General features: G+C 35.8%; 1 protein-coding gene and 1 long non-coding RNA gene across 4 annotated transcripts in view; both read right to left on the reverse strand.

Annotated features, from left to right (window-relative positions):
• The window catches only part of LOC140338343 (uncharacterized), a 98108-nt gene that overhangs the window by 2757 nt on the left and 75276 nt on the right, over positions 1-20075 (reverse strand). The window contains exon 3 of one of the 2 annotated variants that reach the window (XR_011922227.1): positions 11915-12009. The exons of the other annotated variant lie outside the window; for it this stretch is intronic. This is a non-coding gene — a long non-coding RNA (uncharacterized lncRNA). The remainder of the gene's footprint in view (positions 1-11914; positions 12010-20075) is intronic. 2 annotated transcript variants of the gene reach the window in all.
• On the reverse strand, positions 1645-5664 carry IRX3 (iroquois homeobox 3). Of its 2 annotated transcripts, none has more exons than XM_072422949.1 (4): positions 5547-5664; positions 3069-4053; positions 2451-2517; positions 1645-1846 (listed from the first exon to the last, which is right to left on the reverse strand). In XM_072422949.1, the coding sequence occupies exons 1-4, from the start codon at positions 5649-5651 to the stop codon at positions 1792-1794; spliced, it is 1212 nt and encodes a 403-aa protein (XP_072279050.1). In that variant the 5' UTR covers positions 5652-5664; the 3' UTR covers positions 1645-1791. The 2 variants fall into 2 exon arrangements, with proteins under 2 accessions (XP_072279050.1, XP_072279049.1); XM_072422948.1 differs by lacking the exon at positions 5547-5664 and adding an exon at positions 4716-5131.

Below are 20075 nucleotides of genomic sequence, written 5' to 3' on the forward strand. Positions count from 1 at the left end.
AGGCCATATTAGTGTAACGGTCTGTGAAACCACCTTTAAATGTGCACACAATTTCTGATTGTATAGAAGAAAAATAAAGAACAGAACAGATATTACTATCATAATACTGGTCCAATGTGTATACCTGGAGTTTGCAAGAATATAATCTCTCCCTTGGGAAAAAAACTATTATATTACATTAGCATAGGGTTAATGACAGCACTCTCTAAAACACTATTAGGAGAGCTGAGAACATTTGTATGTATATACTAAAAATAAAAACCCTAAATCCAGATGTATATCATGACTGTTATTTAAAAAAAAAAAACAGTTTAATAGAATCATAAATTTGAAAATTATAACATGAAAAAATCCACTGCTGGTAAAATAGGTAAATAATTGTAATTGTAATAATTGTAAAATATTATTTCTGCGGTGTACAATTTGTAAAAGTTAAAAAACAAGTAATTTGGTAAAAGTCTATTGAAATATAATACATATATATACTATATATATATATATATATAGTATATATATATATATATATATATCTGTCAATCAAGAACAGAATGAAATTTAACACCAATCAATTCCAACCAGACTTCAATATGATGATTAGCAAAATTCTATTTTGTAGATTAACACAGCAATGTTACTGAAATCAATTTAGGAAATGTATTTTTGTAAATAGCAAAGACAGTAATAGCAGTAAAAGGTTCAAGACAAAGCGGAGGATTGAAATAAACCTCAGTAAACAGCAATGCATATAAAAAACTGACAACAAAAAAATTTGTATGTATCCTATATTATTTTTATTTTACTAATCCAAGTTTTTTTTAATATTTACTATCCTAACCTGGCTCCAAAGCAAGCAATGCCATACATCATCATAATATATGTATTGCTTCTTAGTGAACTGCAGACAAGATACAAACTGACCCTTTTTTTATTTCACTATCTTTTATGACAATGTTTCCTTTAGAAAATATTAGTACTACTTGATCCTACAACTATACAATTTTCTGTCTTTATTCTTGGGAGCTCAGAGGCATTATGGTGCTATGGAGAGAGAGCCGAGTTGCCCATAGAGGGCGCTCTGTATCCACATTTCACTGCACTCAATGCTGTCTAACCCCATTATGTTATCAGTGGCATCTTGAACAAATCCGTTCACAGTAAAGACCTTCAAATAGACCTTTCTTGAAGAAAACACAATAATAACATTTGCAATCAATTAGTGCAGTGGTTCTGATGATGAGTACGATCGTTTAAAAAGAAAAAAAAATTCGTTTTTGTTTCCCTTGTTAAAAAGCTACACACTGTCCTGCTGCATTGTCATTGAATTATTCGCTGACTTCACTTGCAGCTTCTCAAGTTTTTTTGTAACACCATTTAGAAGACAACAAGTTTAAGTGATTCCCCCAACCAATCCTTGACGCAAAAACTACCCAAAATAACTTCACTATTTAGTTCAATGCAAAAAAATTGCGACTAGAAAAGGATTTAGTTAAATTCTCAACAGTTCATTTATTAACCAAAAATATATACTTTCTTGTACAATTTGATTTTTTTAAGACATATGTACATTTTACTATATATACAAAGGAAAAAAAAAATATGACGCTTAAAAATCACAAGACAAACCATACAAACTCAACTAATGGATGAGCGTATAGAAAGTTTTTTTTCCTCTTTACACAGACATGCTTACAATATGTAACTACTCCGAGAAGGTATTTTACAGTCATTACAACATGTAAAAAAACAAAATAAAATTAAAATAAAAATTAATACAAATTAAAAAAATGAATGTTAAGAGGAGGACAGTGCAGAGAGAATCATAGCAGCGTCGAGTTGGTTTTGTGACCTGAAAATAAAATATTCAATATATTAGTACAAGGGTAAAACTTTACTTGTCCAATAATTATTTCTTACTATATATATATATATATATATATATATATATGTGTTTATATGTATTTATTTATATTTAGTTTTTCATTTATTATGTATTTATTTTTTGTTTTAGTAAACTGTAAAGAGTTTATCACTGAAAATTCAAAGACTGAAACACTGATTATTTTAAACTTAGATAGATTTATGTTTGTTTTTTACTCGCTTCAACAACCTTAATAATTAGCTTGCACTGACATAGTTTACAAGCCTCATGAAAATTCGTTTTCTTAAAAAAAATCTCGTTTAAACAGAGTAACTTCTGCCAATTCTAAGAAGTGTTCTCAGCAGCTCTGGTATACAATTATGTGGTCGTAATGACAGACATAAAATTAAATATAATTGTGAAGCGCTCATGATTCATAGGCCCATTAAGAGCAATAATGGTTTGCTGTATAAAAAAAAAAGAGCCACAAAACAAATACAATTAAAATAACTGAAAATGCTGCATTTTACATTTAGCTGCTGGATAGGTAAATAAGCACAAAAACATCCTAAAATATAGATTTATCTCTTACCTTCTTTGAACTGGTTGAAAAGCTGTGTTTAGGATTTTTTTTTCTACCTCCAGCGAGCTGGATCGGTCTGCAGGAAATGAAAATAAAATTGTAACAAGGTATAAAATAGGTTCTGCTTATACTGCAGAATACAATTTAATAACTTTGTATCCAAAGCAAAACTGTGAAAGACTTTAATAGTTTTAAGTCAAAGTTTGCTAAGATTAACAACCAGTACAAGTGAGCATCGCTCCAATCATGAAAATAATTCTTATGATGAGACAAATAAGCAGACATTGTCGGGAATAGAGAAGTGGAAATACTAATATTAATCCAAATAGGTAAAAGTTCCCGATTAAACAATACTGATAATTTATATAAAAACAACCTTGAATTTTTACACTTTATATGCACTTTATATATTTAAAATGATTGTCTCCTGATGTAAAATGATAACTATATACTTATAAATAGGACAAAGAGAACTACTTAATACATTTTCTGATTCGGATTGTATTTATTGCGATCTGTATTCACTTCCAATACCCAGCCAGGGTTAGATAGACATGGCAAGTGTTTGTAATTGTGACAACATAGGCTGTGAGGGTGTTGGGTATGGTGGGCATTATGTGTAATCACCTGTTACTGGGTCCCTGCTGTGGGCATGTTCCCCATGCGTGTTGAAGCTGGCATTGCCTGTATTTGCTGATGTGTGGGTGACACCCAGTCCTTGCAGAAAGTGAGCAGAGTTCAGTAAAGAGAACTGCTGGGCAGAAAATGTCCTCCCTGCCCAGCTCTGGAACCTGTTCCCTGGACAGGTGAGGAGTCTGGGTTGTGCCAACACATTCTGATTATTTGCTGGGCCACTGCTGCCCTGGGGTGACTTGCGTGGGTTATCCGGAGCTGTGGCTGTTTCTGCCAGGGACCAAATTTTGGGCTTCTGGGCAGCTGGAAGGTTATTTTCCTGGGAGGGATTGGGGGATATACTGTCCAATTTGAGCTGATCACATTGGGGCTGATGGGGTTTGGCATCCTCAGATAGTTCACATTTGTCCTGTACCCTACTGTCTCCAACCATAGATTTGAGGAACCTTTCCTCTGAGACATTCAAGTCCTCATAGCCATCAGAGCCCTCAGAATCACTCCTAGCGTCTGTTTTAGAGTCTGAATGGATGTCAGTGTCCTGATCATCCAAATCTTCCTTACTTTCCACATCCTCGGTGTCAATATTTTCCAAATCGATCTCTTCTTCATCCTCACGCTTGTCTTCTTCATGGTCACTTCCATAGGAGTTCCCCTCCTCATCAGTCCTGCTCCTGGGGGCCCAGGTCATTTTATTCTCCTTTTTAAGCCTCCTCCTGGCATTGGCAAACCAGGTGGACACTTGGGTGAGGGTCATCTTGGTGATGATGGCCAACATAATCTTTTCCCCCTTGGTGGGATAGGGGTTCTTCCTGTGTTCATTGAGCCAGGCCTTCAGGGTACTGGTGCTCTCTCTTGTGGCATTCTTGGGCCTGGAAGGGTCTCCAAACTGATACTGTCCATAGGTGTAAAAGGCTGGATGATGGTGTGAAAAGGCTGAATGTTGTACCCCTGGGCTGTCCTTCATCTCATATTGCGATCCCTAAATTAAAAAAAAAGCTTATTTAATACATTCATAGGAAAAAAAACAACAAAAAACATTCAAGATCATTCTGAGCATAATTCTTATTTATCATCATCCTCCGCACAATAATAATAAGGACTCTCAAACTTTCACTTTGCCAAGCATAGAGGAAATAAGTAAGATTCCATAACTTCTGCTTTTGTTTTTTTTCCTTTTTGATACCTTCATCTGTTTCCTTTCACACGTTCGGTATCTGATCTGTCAGCCAAGCACAAGCTAATTTTACAATGAAAATAAACTTTTTGTTTAACCCCTGTGATCAGAGCAAACAAGAATCCTGGGGAATAAATATGTATTCCTATAAAAGGATAAATACCCCATTCATGTAATATACATATAATAATTATAATAATAATAATAATAATAATAAATATATATATTCTGAATTTTCCTGCGATCCCCAATGAATGTAATGAATGCAGAAATAAAATCATTCAGTGATTGTAGCACTCCTAATCACTGAGAACCCCCCAGACACCTCTAACAAGGACGAGAAGGGGTTTAGCAGTACTTGGAGGCTGCACACAAACTTCTCCATTCTCCCACTCTTGGAGCTTTGAGGTAATTAGGGAATGATTTGCCATGCAGGGGAGGGAAGGGGAGATCGGGGGGCTTCTTACCAGCTGGGGGAAGATTGGGAGCTCCGTGGTGTAGGGCAAGAAAGCTCCATAAGCCTGAGCCGCAGCCGCTGCTGCATAGGGAGCGCCATACATAGAAGACAGAACATTAGAAAGAGTCCCAGCCGGGGAAAGTTCAGCTCCGCTCCTGGGGGCCCCTTGCCGGTCAGAGGGGTACAGAGGTCTGATGTACTGGTAGCCCAGCTGTGGGAAGGACATGGTGCAGCAGCAGGGCACAGCAGCAAGAAAGGGGTTACAGGAACAACGTGGACCCCCTTCTAGGACTTCAGCCTCCTATACATCAAGCAGGAAGGGACCCGGCTCCAAGGCTTGGAAGGCTCCTGGTGGCAGTGTCCTCTCCCTCTGGTGCTATTGATCTGAGTGGACCCAGGTCAGCTTCTAAACAGATTGCTTCAGATCATTGGCACTCACCCTGTGATTGACATTTCAAGCCCAGCGCTGGCTCCGCCCCATCTTCCAGTGTAGCTGTGCTTTCTCTTTCATCCACCACCCCTTCCTAAACCTGATCTCAGCTTAACCCCTTCACTGCCTGTGCAAGGGTCGATCATTCTAAATTATAGCAAAAATATAAAAAAGTATATAATAGTAATAATAAAACAAATATATGATAATCATAGTATAAATACAACAACCACATAATAATAAAGAATACATAACCGCAAAAAAGTGCAATAGTAAGAAAAATAATGGAATACCATAGCGATACTCTAATATATTACAAAATAAAAAGTACCCGCAAGATACATGCTACATCCCCCAAAAAATTATTTTATAGACTGATAGACTAAAAAAGTTGCACCCAAGTCAGCATACCTGCAAATGAATGAGTTGTAATGAGCACATTGAAGTACATTGAATGGTCATTAGGCAGATAAGCCCTTCCAGGATTGAAGATTGAAGTTGACTATCTGGGTGCATACAAATGACATGGATGGCTGTATGCAAATACAGATTAGTGCCAGCAAAGGGAAGAGAATTGGGATTGTGTGGGATTTTCTCTGCACCACGTCTCACACCTTAAATCTCTTAAAAAAGGGATCTCGAATTAGTGTAAGCTATCAGTAGGCAAAATAGGGGGTTCATTTTCTCCTAATACAGCACTTCAAAGGCTTGGAGGTCACAATTTTTACATCAAAGAGGGGAAAAAGCAAGGCAAATTGAAATCTTAACAAAGGGAAGACAGGGCAGCCCTCTGGGCGGTGTGTACATTTGTAGTGTGAGGAGGGAGACACCGGGAGGCATTGGGATTAAACCCATTAACACCTTTTTGTCTCAGTGTTAAACTGTAATTAGAAAATTTATGATCACTTTTCTCCTTCTCAATGAGCCTCATGATCCTACCTGCTCCTAAAAGCTGAACTCAATAAATGAAAAAGGACTTTTTTTTTTATTATTACCACTTGCACATAGGTACTACTTTATTTTATTTACTACTATATTTTTATATATTTTTTTACTCCTTAAATATATTCATAAAATAAAAGCTCTGCCCGGATCGAGTAAAAATAAAATAAAACTAGCTTTGGAGATAATTCTCGACCTTCACTGCAGCTTAGGTTTAAGATAATGTTTCATCTTGTAAAAGATACAGATTATTATATAACAAGTTTCAGAATTAAAATTCCCTGAATCAATATGTGGAAATCTGAAAGAGACATCTCTAATCGTATTAAGGCTATCCTACTATTAAACCCTATATACTAATCTATCTCATAATAACGGTGGCTGTGCCAGGGATTTATAGCCTGACTAATACAATATTCCAGCACATGGTGATATATGGAGAGGGAGATGAATTGCACAAAATTAATTGCATAATGTAATCATTCTGCAAAGAAAGATCCTTAGCTCTTGGTACTTATGTGATCCTCCGAAATATCTATATTGTCATCCCCATATCTGGAACATCCTGGATAATCAGTCTTATATGAATCTCACCCATATCATCTATTTATTCACATTTACCACCTACCCCTCCCTATTTTACTTTTAGTATTCCAAATGACAAATATATGGGGCTGATTTCCTAAAGTTCTGCCATCCCAGTGAACTTGATTGACTGTTTCTCCGAATACTGACGGACCTTTAGGAAATACTTGCATATACATTCTAAACATTTCACTTGTCATGTCGATTTAAACCAGTCTGCAAGATCTAAGATAATCAAGTCAGTCCTATGTAAATTCATATCATTTCTTTCTTACAGGGAAGGCATGTGTACAAATAAAATACTACATACAACAATAGAAAGCAGAAAATCATACATAATCAGGGGAACAATTCCTAAAAACTTTTATTCGAATTAATGGGAGAATGTGGTTTATCATTAAAAGAATGTAAAAAAATGCAAATAAAACACAAGCAAAAAATAAAATAATAAAAAAGTATATATATATATATATATAATATAAATATATTTATATAATGAGTGTGGATGCTTGTAAAAAAATTCCTGCCAAATCACTGTTTAAATTGAGCTTTCCTTATCCCATGTAAATGTGGATGCACAGTTCATAAAGCAGGGTGATGAGTTTATTATCTGGGCTTGTTGTCTGGTGTCATGAAGATAGATCTTAATGAACAAACAGAATCAATAGAGATCAGCCTGCAGTGAGTGCAATACATGTGTTTACATGGGCTAGGGCAGAGGATGCTGGCTACAATGGGAAGGTGGAGGGGCTATGTATGCACAAGAGCTCAACTTTATTTCAGAGGACACAGCTCAAATATTAGGAAGACAGGACAAGATGGATTGTACAGGTGAGATGCCATCAGCAGACGACAGACTGAGTGGAAATAAACAAGCCAGAGGCTAAGGGTGTATAATAGGTAAAGAAGTAGTAGGTTGGACATTTTTTTTTTTGGTGTAGGGGGTGGTGGTAGAGGGGGATTTATGAGCTATACTGAGTTCAGGTCACTATGGGAGTGAGTAATGGCTTATTAATGGGAAAGAAATGGTCAGGAAATACAGAAAGATCTAGAGAAGCAAGGGAAAGGGCAGAAAATAGATGTCTCAAGCACAAGAGTAAAAAGAAACATGCAGGGAGTATGTCTAAAATATTTTCAAAGAGACCTATAATTAGAGAAACGTGTGCTGTGGTGTGCAGGGCAAAAAATGAAACAGGGTGTATAAGTCATAGATGAAAAATAGGGATAGAGTATTACTATAGAAAGTTAGGCTAACTAATGCAGGGCTGGATAAAGCAGTGGAAGAGACTCATAATTCCTAGTACTGAATATTATTGATGGGAGAAGTGAAGGCATTTATCCACCCTTTATGTATATCAGTGTACAATCAGCAATCCAGTTCTGTGCTCATTCTAATTGTTCCATACATGTACATGCAGCAAGAGACAGGGTGATATACACACACTGTGCATTGCCAAGTGGGTGCAGCCATTACCTTATATAAAGTGAATATTAAGTAATTCCCACATTCATTATAATAGTTTTTTTTCTTTAATAGATGCAATGGAGCAATACATTATTTTATAGTAACATGTAGGCTTACAAAGTGTAACCAGCAAAGGGTGGTCATACAGCACAATATACATATAGTTTGCAGAACATAAGAAATAATAAAAGAAATGATTTATAGTGTGCATTTTTGAAAATAAAACAATTCCTGATCTTCTCTGTATTCTAATTGAACTAATTAACATTAAAAAAATTCTGTCACCAAGTAGGATATTTCATTAATTAGATAAAGTAACATGTTTTCATTAAGTCTGCCAAATGTTACTACTGTATGTAATGAAAGAATATAATTTTGGTTGAAGCCATGTTGCTGCAGCAGAGTCAGAGCTGTATTAGTGATTGATCTCTAATAGAGTTCTAGGCACATTTTAAATAATAGAGAAACCAAAGCCCTTAAATTGGCACTGCTGGTTACTCAGCAAAGGCAGTTAGCCTTAATTTAAAAGTAATTGCTGCATTTAGACACATGTGTCTAAGTAAATAAAGGTGAAACTTTGGCAAACTTTTATAGAATGTATTATGTTTATATATATAGTGCTTATTACATAGTAATTTACAAGGTTCCAATATTCATTTACACCAGTCTCTCTCCTAGGAAGCAGTCATAATATAATGTCCCTAACACATTCACACACACAAGGGCCAATGTGGATGGAAGCCTAAATTATTTACAAGCTTATGGGGGGCTTTAATTGTGTGGGTATTATGCTTGCATTAATTCACTAGGTCTGATATAAAGAAGTCCTTCTCAAATAAAGGATTCTGCTTATTTCATGAACTCTCCACATTTTTTTTTTGCACTGATGAACAGTGCAATGATTGCTCTAGAACCACAAGAATAGATTTTCTCCTAATTTTAGAGATCTTATCAGTCAAGTATTTTATTATTGGTTTCTAAAAATTAAGTTTGCTTGCAAACTTAGAAAAATTCCCTTATACTATTCACCATCATGACTTTGTTGATTTTTTTATATAACAGAATCACTTTAAGGGGATGGTTTAATAAAGTACTTTAAATGCTGCCCCATGCTTACTTCAAATATCTAATTAGGTTAATTAAAAAAAATATTAACACAATAAAAAAATTAACACGTTTATTCTAAGCCAATGTCTAAATGATCACTGCAGGTAATGTATTCCTCAGTTACTGCTTACCACTATTATTGTATTGATACATTTCTACGTTTTCATTTCCCATACACATGACAGTTTTGCTTAATTTATGTTCATCGTTTGTGTAACAATATGGGTTCATGTAAATAATCAGAATTTTGTACAGGGGTCATACTATACAGTCTATGGTAGTACAAATATAATATATATGGGACAGTATTAATATATCCACCCATATTAATATTTGTACTATTGTGTAATTAGTTGATTTATCTAGAACACATAACATTGCAAATCAGTCAGTAAAGCCCTACGGACTTCTTATGCAATGCGCACCATGCACAGTCATGTTTTGTAGATTAATGAATAGTCCCCAAGATAAGTTATATAAGGTACAGCAAGTTATTTTCCCCATTTTGTAATTTGTTATGCAAAGTGATGTAGCTACATATAATATATAGTGATTCCATGATATGGATGTGTAATAAATGTACAAAACTAACTGCACTATATTTGCATTTTTTCTTATTTACCTTTCATTGAAATGGGCCTGTTAAACATACATCATTGCACAGAAATGCAGCGTGCCCTATGTTATAAAAAGGCACAAAGCTGCAGCAAAGGCATGTGAAGTACGCACAAAGGAATGAATGGGATTTCTGCTTGAAATACATTTAATGCAGTGAGATGCATACATTATACTACAGTAAAAAAAGACACAAAAGGCCCCTATAGAGTCTCAACAAATAAAGATTCTTTGCTGGATCTGATATTATGGTTTTTATTGTTAGCATAACTTCTCCATATTGCAAATGTATTAAAAATACCTATTACCAAAATCTTTATTTTCTGTACAATATTTTTTTACTAACATATGCATTATACACTCTTCCATGTATATTAATAAAATAGGTGTAAAGATGGGATGAAAATTGAATAGGACTGGTAAAAACTACACAATAAGTTATATCAGTGGTAGATAAGACATTTTAGGGCACATTCTTTTTAAATAATGCCCATAATGATAATAATATATAATGGCATTGCAAAATATACAACAATAGGACCAGTAAGATGTGCATCATTGCATTAGTACAAAGGTGTAATATTTCTATTTTTTAGGTTATACCGAAGAATAACAAGTCACTGGTAGACTAGAAATATAAATATAAAACCATATCCAATTTATTCTTGTGTATACACAAAACTTTTAAGCTACCAGGAAGTTTACACCATTACAGTTAGTTCTTTGTTACTGCTTACCCTTATTATTTGTAATAGAGAAACTGGAATCACAACAGTCACTTTGTTGCAGGCCTTTTACTTGTCACATGTGAGGCGAGATCTGTGTTGTACGGCTGGCTAAGACATTGCAGAAATCACTTTTGGTGTTTAAATTTATGCTGCCAGTGTCAATCAGCAGTGGTATATCAGCAGCTTTAGCACCCTTAAATCTCTGACACTTTTGCAGAGATGTACATGGAAGCCGTTCTCTGCCTAGATGTTACAGAGAATTATTCAATATGGCTATGTCCTGGGTGAATATATCCTTGCATAGTAATATTAATCTGGACATTCACTGACTCCCAAAAAATAAGTTACCTTATCAAATTAGTGAATTTGTCTATAGCCAAGCTTGAAAATTATTTCTGTATTACCGTACAGGACAACAACTATATTCTCAGTAGTACAAATCTTTGTATATTTGATAGCTTCAAAAATATTATTTTCCAATGTAAAAAGCTGAACAGATTTTCATATGGTTTTCTGTGATTCCACTTCCCTAACTACAGGACAGAGCCTGTCTATTCATACAGATGCATAACCATGGTAAAATGCTTAATAATAAATTAAAATGTAAATCCTGATGTGTCTACATAGATTTAATTCAGAATTCCACCTGATCTATTGTTTAAGGTGTGTATTCATATTAGATTAGTATTTAAAGAAAGTGTATAAACACGTGCGTTCATGTTATGTTATGATCCTTGCTTAGCTCAGTTAGGATTAGTCCACATCATTGTATTAACATGCAAGTTAAAGAGTAATCACCCATTAAATCACCCACTGGCTACTTATATCTCCTGGGAACTCAGGCAGTGAGAATTCCGCATCTGAATTCCCAGCTCCCCCCACCTCATTATGAGGTAATCTCACACTCACTACTTGATTCTTCATTTATTCATTTGTTTTACATTATAGAGAATGCAGCAGTTAGACTGAGATGCCTCATTTGGCTTTGTAATGGCTGCAGTGGAGAATCCAGAACTCAGACATGGAAATCTCACCATATGTCCCCAAAGAGATGACAGAAGAAAGAAGGAGATTCAGATTGATGGCTTCCATCCAAAATGGATAATGTTGTAGGTGAACTTACCCGCTGGTAAACATAGATATACATGGTTACTTTGCCATTTTTGTAAAAAAAAATAAAATAACAGTAGATTTGCAGAAGAGGAAAGAAAAGTTTCTGTAGATTAATTATTACCGTATAAAGTATATTTATTGTGTAAATCTCAATGCCATCTCTAGTTTTAAGGTATTACCATCCTTTGCATGTTTTATAAGACAGGGTCCTATAATTATTTTACCTCCAAAAACTCCATTAGGGCTTATTTTCAGGGGACGCCTTTTTTTTCTCATGTACAAAAAGTCTATAGAATGATACCTCTGTGTTACCTGTGACCTGTAAAAATCAGATATTTTTTCTGTTATATACAAGAAGTCATGAATAAGAATGGACAAAAATGATTAAAGAAAAAAAACACAGCTTCATAAGCAAACAAGTGCAACATAACAAGAAAATGTGCTGCCAATTAACATATGACTCATAGAGTAACATGCAGACACAGAACAGTAACAATATAAAAAAAAGTAAAAGCAAAAAAAAAAAAATCAATCAATAAATAAGCATTGCTGCTAATAAATGAAATACTAGCACAACCGTTTGAAAAAAAAGTCCACTAACCTCCTATTAAAGTTGTAGTGTCACACCAGAGTAGGTTAATAACCACCCTTGACCCCTTGCTCCAGTGCTTTTAAAATCTCCTGCTCTCTTCGTCCTCTTGGTATTCCTCCGCGTACTACTTGACCAGACTCTCCTAAGATAAGGCTTACTTTCGGGGTAGGCCTTATATTTCCCCCTTGCATGATTAGCATGCTAGGGTTTTTTTTTTCGGGGTAGGTCTTATTTTCGAGAAACAGGGTAGTAGACCTAAAGTGATTTATAGCTTTAAATCTATCTATATTTTAGCATCAAATTACAAGATTACTATATATTACTATAATTGTACCTCTTACAAAAATCCTTACTTGCATGGTGAAAATATAGCAGGAATGCTGTTGATTGCATTAAAGGTAATGCCATGGTTTAACCTTTCATGTTTTGTTTTCTTATTAAATTTACAGCTACCACTTATTGTAAGTAAAGCATTGATGAGCACAAACAGTGCTGACATTGCGGAAACTAGCTGCTACTTGACCACCAAGGAACCAGATGATTGAGAAATATTTTTGTACTAATTAACTAGGCCAAGGCATTTTACCAAGTCCATGAATCAAGAGTCTAGATACCAGAGATACTGCATGTCATATTTAGTGTGAGTCAAAGTGGAAGCAAGCACATTGATATGGATGTCACAGAAAATGTCACGGTCAAGTGGGCAGTAGAACATTTAAGTATGGAATAGTACATGAAACAGGATACAGAGTTTCAAGCCACAAAGACTATTGTAAGAATGCAATATCTTAAATAGTAAAACCGCTATTTCTGGGAATGAATCCTCTCAGGGTAATGTTCTCAAAGCTTCCTGATGTTATCTGGACAGTGTGAGGGGTGGTGATAAAATACCTAGCTGCACCTGGTAGGATAATTATATCTAAACAAATCCTTGTTTAGTGAATCTCTACAGACTGGGGAATCTGACAATCATTGACAATCAATGAGGATGTCTACAAGTGTGAAAATGTGTTGGATATAAGCTTTTATTAGAGCGGGGATGTCCAACTCCAGTCCTTGAGGGCCACATACATTCCAGGAATTTCATATAAACAGTTATTTTCACACTCTTTTTATACCACACCTTACTGAATTTACTGTTTTCTGTTAGAGAATTCATATAAATGTGTACTGATCCTGACCCTCGAGGACTAGAGGTGGACAGCCCTGTTATTGAGAATTCTTGCCAAAGTAAAACCATTTACAGAAAGTGGCAATCAGTTGATGCTGGCCTTTTTAAAATGTGTTTTTATTATTTTAAAGAGTGGGTCACTTTGATTCATTAATGCAATTATCAGTAAATTATTAATAAGTGTATTACAGGTTTTCTCCTACCACTCCATATCAAAACCCCTGAAATCTTAACAGATTCTGTTGTTCTCGTCGCACTAACAGGTCCTACTCCAAGAGTGGTTATATTCTATGTTACCACAATACCCCTCAACAGGTTTCTCTACCTTCTCTCCTACCATCTCACCAGTCCAAAATGTATCAGGGTGTCTCTGTGTTTTCTTCCCACAATGCAATCATAACTCAATCGAATCTCATTACTAGAATTACTAAAATCAGGGCCTGTGCACATCACCATTGGCCTTCATCTCCATGATCAGGTCCAGAACTCTTCTATTCCCCTCCTCTCCCCATGGGGCCCTAAATTGTCATTTCCACATTACCCCTTTATCCCTTGTGTCACCACTTCCCCAATCAGCAGGAGAACACTAATCCAAGAATGTCCACAGGTATTAAAAAACTCTTTTACACATGTTTACATGTGATTGACTAAAGGAGGAGTTATGGAATCATCTAAAACATTTATTGTCAAATGTTACAGTAAAGTGAAAAAAAAAAAACACATTTTAATAACATTAAGGACTTCTATGTTACCTGCCTCAGATAATTTGTTAGTCCCCTGTTTCTATCTTTTTCCCAAATGATTACACTGCTAGTAAAATGTATTTAGCAAATCATATCCACATCCAATTTTCTACACTGACTCTTAATTTGGAAGGCCTTACATTATCAGTAGTAAACTATCTTGGGTGCCTGTGGTTGCTTTTGGGCATAAATGACTCGATAAAATTAGGTGATACTCCCAATTTTAAACAACTCTACTGTGCCATTTGCAATGTTCTAGGGCAGCAGGCGCCAACTGGTGGTCTTCGAGAACATTTTGAAGGTCGTCGGCACTGGCCAGTGCCGCAGACCTCCAAAGCCGCAGAGCATGTCCCCCGTGTGGACACAACCCGCCCACTCTCCCATCGTAGGGTTAGTCCTATGAGTGATAGATGGCTCCACGTGCATGTGCGGTTCGGATTCTGTGGATTTAGTTGTCCCTGAGGTAGGAAAGGTTGGTGACCACTGTTCCAGGTGGTCATATTGACTTCTACAAGCAGTTAGGAGATCTTCTTATTGCAAAGGGAGACTTTTTGTTATATAGATTTTGCCTATCATTTAGTTAAATAAAGTTAAATATCTCATAGTTAAATTCTTTCCTATGACACAAAGCCTGTTATTAATGGCAAGTAAGCAATTTGTGGTACCAAACATTTAAATTTATATTTCCTAACGTCTGCATAGGTACATGTTTAAGTGCAATAGCAAATTTGCTAGCTTTTATATACCAATGGAAAAAATATGTCATAATTAGTGTACCATAAATGTGTTAAAGCTGCAAAAATATACTATAAATACAATGATTATTGTTTTTATAAGTAAATTAATACCATTGGTTTAAGAACATTAAACATAAGACGGCATCGCTTATTTTTGTAATTACTGTAATGACACATTTATTAGACTAAATAATTACTTCGAGCTAGACTGTAGGCGGATACAAAAGGAACACAATTGAATCCAGTTATGCTAAAAAAAAAAAAAGTAGACTAAAAAAAGGGCTTGACGCTTCCTTGATATTAGCCTTCTAGAATTCTATGCACAGCAGGATTTAAACTGTAGGAGGGAAAAATACGCACTCTGAGCCAGTGAGATTGCTTTGAATTTTGGTTATAAAAAGGGTGATCACAGACATCTACTTCTCATTAGTTTCTACTTTTTCATTGTTCTTTTACATTATACATGAAATACAGTTTTTGTGAGCTTATGAATACTGTGTTTTCTTGTGTCAGAGCTGGTACACATAGTATGCTGGTTGCTGTCTTACAAAGAAAACAAACTTCAAACTTTAAAGTCTGCGTCATTGCTATAATTTTTTAGGGAGACCTTTTCATTTTAAAAGTATCATCATCACCATGTGAAACTACTGGAGGTGGTAAGGAAAGTACTGGCAATAGCACCAAACATATAATCACCTGCAGGGAAGTGCTATGTTTTCAGACTTGCAACAAAATACCAGCAAACTAATTTATACTGGCAAAGTGCCTTACATTGTTGACTGTATAGCTTGTTTGTTGTTGCAATACCAGAAGGATGAGAAAATGCCTTAGGCCAGGATACCATTCTGCCATTCCTCTTCTCTTCTCATCCCATCCCTTTTTCTTTTACTATCTTCCAGATGTAAATGTATTGTCATCTTATACCTGATTTTTGAGGCTTCCTAACACTCCGGAAAATTAAAGGGAAGCATATTATCAGTCTGCTTTCCAATCAATATCCGAACATAATGATTTGCTGTTGCCGAGACTTGTCCTTGTGAAGCAACCTACTTATGTTGCAGTGATTAAGAGTAAGGGAAAACACCAATCGAACTAACAACCATTAGCAGCATGTTTATAATGTTTTTTTCTCTTTCTCCCCTGTCATCACCAGTTATCTTTGTGGAATATCTGGAACAATTCCTCATTCTGCTAATTAACCAAATAATCGCATGCCTGGCTGTGATAATGGCAATGCAGTCATTGACAACCCAGCTAGATGATTCAAGTCCCTTATGGAAATGTATTGAGTGTTCAGTTCCAGTGGAGAAATACCAAAACCATACATTTCTCTAAACTATATGTTAATGATCCCGATACTATACTCTATGTTCTCTATATATATATTTTTGCTTTATAGCTATGTGTACATAACTTCCAACATGTGGAGCAACATTTATTGATTAAGACAATACAGTAATTGGTAATGACAGTGCAATTCAATGACCAAAACATATAAATATGAGCTGAACCACCAGGCCTGGAGGCAATACAATTAATTCTTCTTACTGAGCTTTATCAACTTTTCTGGATCTATTGCTTTTTATTGTTTATTACCTATTTGCAATATGTGTCCTAATGTCAGGTGTATCTAAACATTTAAATAAATGTATTCATGCAGTTTTGGGATTTTCAGCTACTGTGTTCTGTACATTTTGGAGTGTAATCATTGTATTTTTTTTCATTGGCATTATGCCACTGTGGGGATTATTACTATAATTTATAAAAGTGTTTCCCAACTTTTCTAACATAGGGGAATCCTTAAGATAACTTCCAGGTCTTCAGGGGACCCCTTCTGTAATTACTATATCCACAGCTCATAGTACATAAGTATGGTGGTCAGTGGGAAGAATGTCTCTTAAGCTACGTACACACTTCCAATAATTATCGTTGGTAAACGAACGACGAACGATCCTGCACGATATCGGCGAACGATCGTATTGCACCGATCCTGTACATGCAGATAACGACACGATCGTTCGCAGATATTGTACACACAATAGATGCGATCGTTTGAGCGATACAGGAAGTGACGTGGACGACAGGAAGTGAACAAACGTTTGTTCATCACGCATGCTCAGACCATGGACGATCAATGAACGACCGTACACACGATAGATGGTAAACGATCGTCGTCCAATCCGATCCCCCGGTCCGGTCGTTCATTTCCAGCGACTATTCTCGTTAGTCGGCGTCGTTGGTTACTTTTTTTACGAACGATTTTTGACCAATCGATCGTTCGTCGTTCGTTCGTCGTTCATTTCCAACGATAAAAATTGGAAGTGTGTACGCAGCTTTACATTGGAAGGCTGCCACCATTATAGATAGCTAAAAAGATAATTTGTTATCCATTATTCCCTGTTCTGAGAGGAACACATTGTACATTGGTCAACGAGCTCCTAGAAACCTCTGAATTGCTGAGAAGTTGAGAAACACTGGTTTATAAGTTCCTCTCTGTGTTTTTAACTATAATGCACCACCATCTCTCCCACTGATGTACAGAATAGATATAGTTTATGAGGGTGATGCAGGTAATACAATACTTACAATGTTTCAAAGATTAGCAATAAACCAAAACATAACAATAACATTAAATATTAGGAGGTGTATGACCTTGTTCATATGAGTTTGATGGATAATAGGTAGAAACAAGAGGTAATGAAAAGGATTTAAGGAAGATGAAAATCAGCAACTAAATAAAATACCAAATTTTGGATTGTATGCTTCTTTTAAGAAGTAGATTTTAATGGTGTGCCTAAACATTTTAGGGGATTCAGAGTGTAAATTGGTATTAGTAAAGAAATTCCAGAAAGAGTAATATTCTGGATGGGGAAATGTAAAGAAATGGCCACAGTGGATAAGAATACCATTTGCAGGCTTTGAAGAGCTTTTCTAGCTGGAGTGAAACATTTAAAATCAATGCTCTAAAACATTGGTCTGAAGATTGATAATAAAAAGCATAAACAGTACTGAAGAAGTGAGAAATGGATACGTTAAGAAGGTTATTTAATGATAGACTAGTGTGGCTTAAAGCGTACCTAAACTCAGAAATTTCACTTTACATAAAAGCGTTGACAACCTTTTTATGTAAAGACACAATTCTGTTGTTTTTTTTTTTAAGTGCAACACCCTTTTAGGGAGGCACTGCCCTCTTATTCTCGACGGCCATCGAGAATGAATGAGAGCGCAAAGCCTCCCGGGACACCTACTTTAGGCATCCCAGGAGGCTCTTGGGTGCTTCTTCTGCGCATGCCCGAGAAGAGCCTTTTCGCTCACGCATGCGCAGTGAGATCGGCAAATAATATTTTCATCCTACATCACCCGATCTTCCGCCTGGGTCAGGTAGGACGTAGGATGAGGAACAGGAAGAAGAGAAGAAGATGGCAGTGCCAGGAAAGCTGGCTCTGGGACGGATGTTGGGATGACGCAGGACCTAATGCAAGACACCTCCGGATGGATCGGACTGCCCTGCAGGATTGAAGGTAAGTTTGCCAGTTTTAAGATTAGTTCCTCTTTAACTCTGTTGGTAGATGATATATGTTGGATATGTTTTTAAAATAGGACAGCAGGACTTAGTTTGTAAATAAAAGCTCTCATTGTGGGATGCTTCTTGTATAATGAAGTTGATGTTGAAGTTAATGATTAAGAATGTCACATTCTTTCCATATCCCCATTCCACATCTGTGTGGTCAACCCTGTCAATCAGGACAGAAAACATTTGTAGGAAGTGTAAGAAGTGGCAGAAGATCAGCAGCATATAGATAGCACAAAAGGTCAAAAAGGCTAAAACAATTTAATTTATGTGTTTATGATTCACAGTACTTTATATGCTTTTACTAGCCCCCATTAGTATCTGTAAAGCACAGAAACTTTTAATTTCCTAAAATGTCCAGTTTGTTATTATTGTGGCATGAACTGACAATAAAATGAAATAAGGTCTAATTTATTTAACCCTGGACATCCGGTTTTCTGCCCGTCCAATTGATTTTATTGTAATTATATTTTTAAACTTCACAAGTGTGTTTTGTTTGTTTGTGCCTGTAAACACATTCAACACCTCCTGTGTTTTCTAATGGTATGCTAACTCTAACAATGGCTCTATTTTGGTACACTTTGTTCTGGTATGTTAAATTTACAGTTGAAATGTTTGTTTTATCAGTTTGAGAAGTGTAAAAAATACTTGTTCATTTACCCAGACATCTTGTTAGCCAATAACTTCCTGTGCTCTCTGGCTGTTCTGGGTTTTGGACATCCAAAACGTATCAGTTACATTGTTCCTTGTTATCTTGGAGGACGGCAGAACAACACGCTCCAGTATATGGCGAATAGAGCCGGGATATATGTAGTGCTGTCCAGTTTCTGTTGTACTGATACAGCGCGTTGAAGGAGTTTTGTAAGTTTTAATAAAAAACAAAACGTAAAGAAAATGAAAAAATCTTGATTGATATGTGACATAGGCTGAACATTAATTGAGAACACCCATTCTTTGGACATTTGACCTGGGTGGGATTACAGGGAGGGGATCAGTTTATCTGATTATCAGAAGGAAGTGCCCCCTGGCAACCAACATCCAGTAGAATCACTGACTGGTATTCCCTATAACAATGGGAAGAGCTGTATAATTATAGTAAACAGTGGAGATGTCAGATGTGAATATAAATAACTACAGTTGTCCCCTTTGGTCAGATATCTGCTGAAATCTTAGCTAGAGGTATAAGGTGAAAATCCAGGTAAACAATTACTTTTAGGAAGATATCAAGGTTTAACTACCTGTGCTCAAATTGACTACATTATAGCCAGCTTTAGAAATGCTTTTTAAAAGATTTTAAATTACCTGGCTGCAAATGTGCATTTGTGCATGGAGAGCGAGATGTCATGAATACTAATGAGCACTCATAATTTTTAAGGGTTTGTACTATAGCTACAGAAAGAAAAAATATGGAATAGATTACACCTTAAATATATAGCTCCCTGACACCAACAATATAATTTAAGTGCCCAGAAAGAGTTGCCAACAGTCTAATATATAATCAAAATTCTGAGTGTTAAAATAGTTTGATGCTTAAAAAATAGACAAGAAATTATCCAAATATTGTAAAAAAA

This window comes from Pyxicephalus adspersus, chromosome 9 (assembly GCF_032062135.1).
Source record: "Pyxicephalus adspersus chromosome 9, UCB_Pads_2.0, whole genome shotgun sequence".
NCBI classification, from domain to species: domain Eukaryota; kingdom Metazoa; phylum Chordata; class Amphibia; order Anura; family Pyxicephalidae; genus Pyxicephalus; species Pyxicephalus adspersus.

Excerpts from the sequence above, each read along its gene's own strand:
- IRX3 (XM_072422948.1), bottom strand. The coding sequence starts at position 4,931 with ATGTCCTTCCCACAGCTGGGCTACCAGTACATCAGACCTCTGTACCCC. Across the intron at positions 2,518-3,068 it reads CAGCAGGGACCCAGTAACAG|ACCGATCCAGCTCGCTGGAG; the intron begins GTGATTACACAT and ends CATTTCCTGCAG. Across the intron at positions 1,847-2,450 it reads TTTCAACCAGTTCAAAGAAG|GTCACAAAACCAACTCGACG; the intron begins GTAAGAGATAAA and ends TTTTATTTTCAG.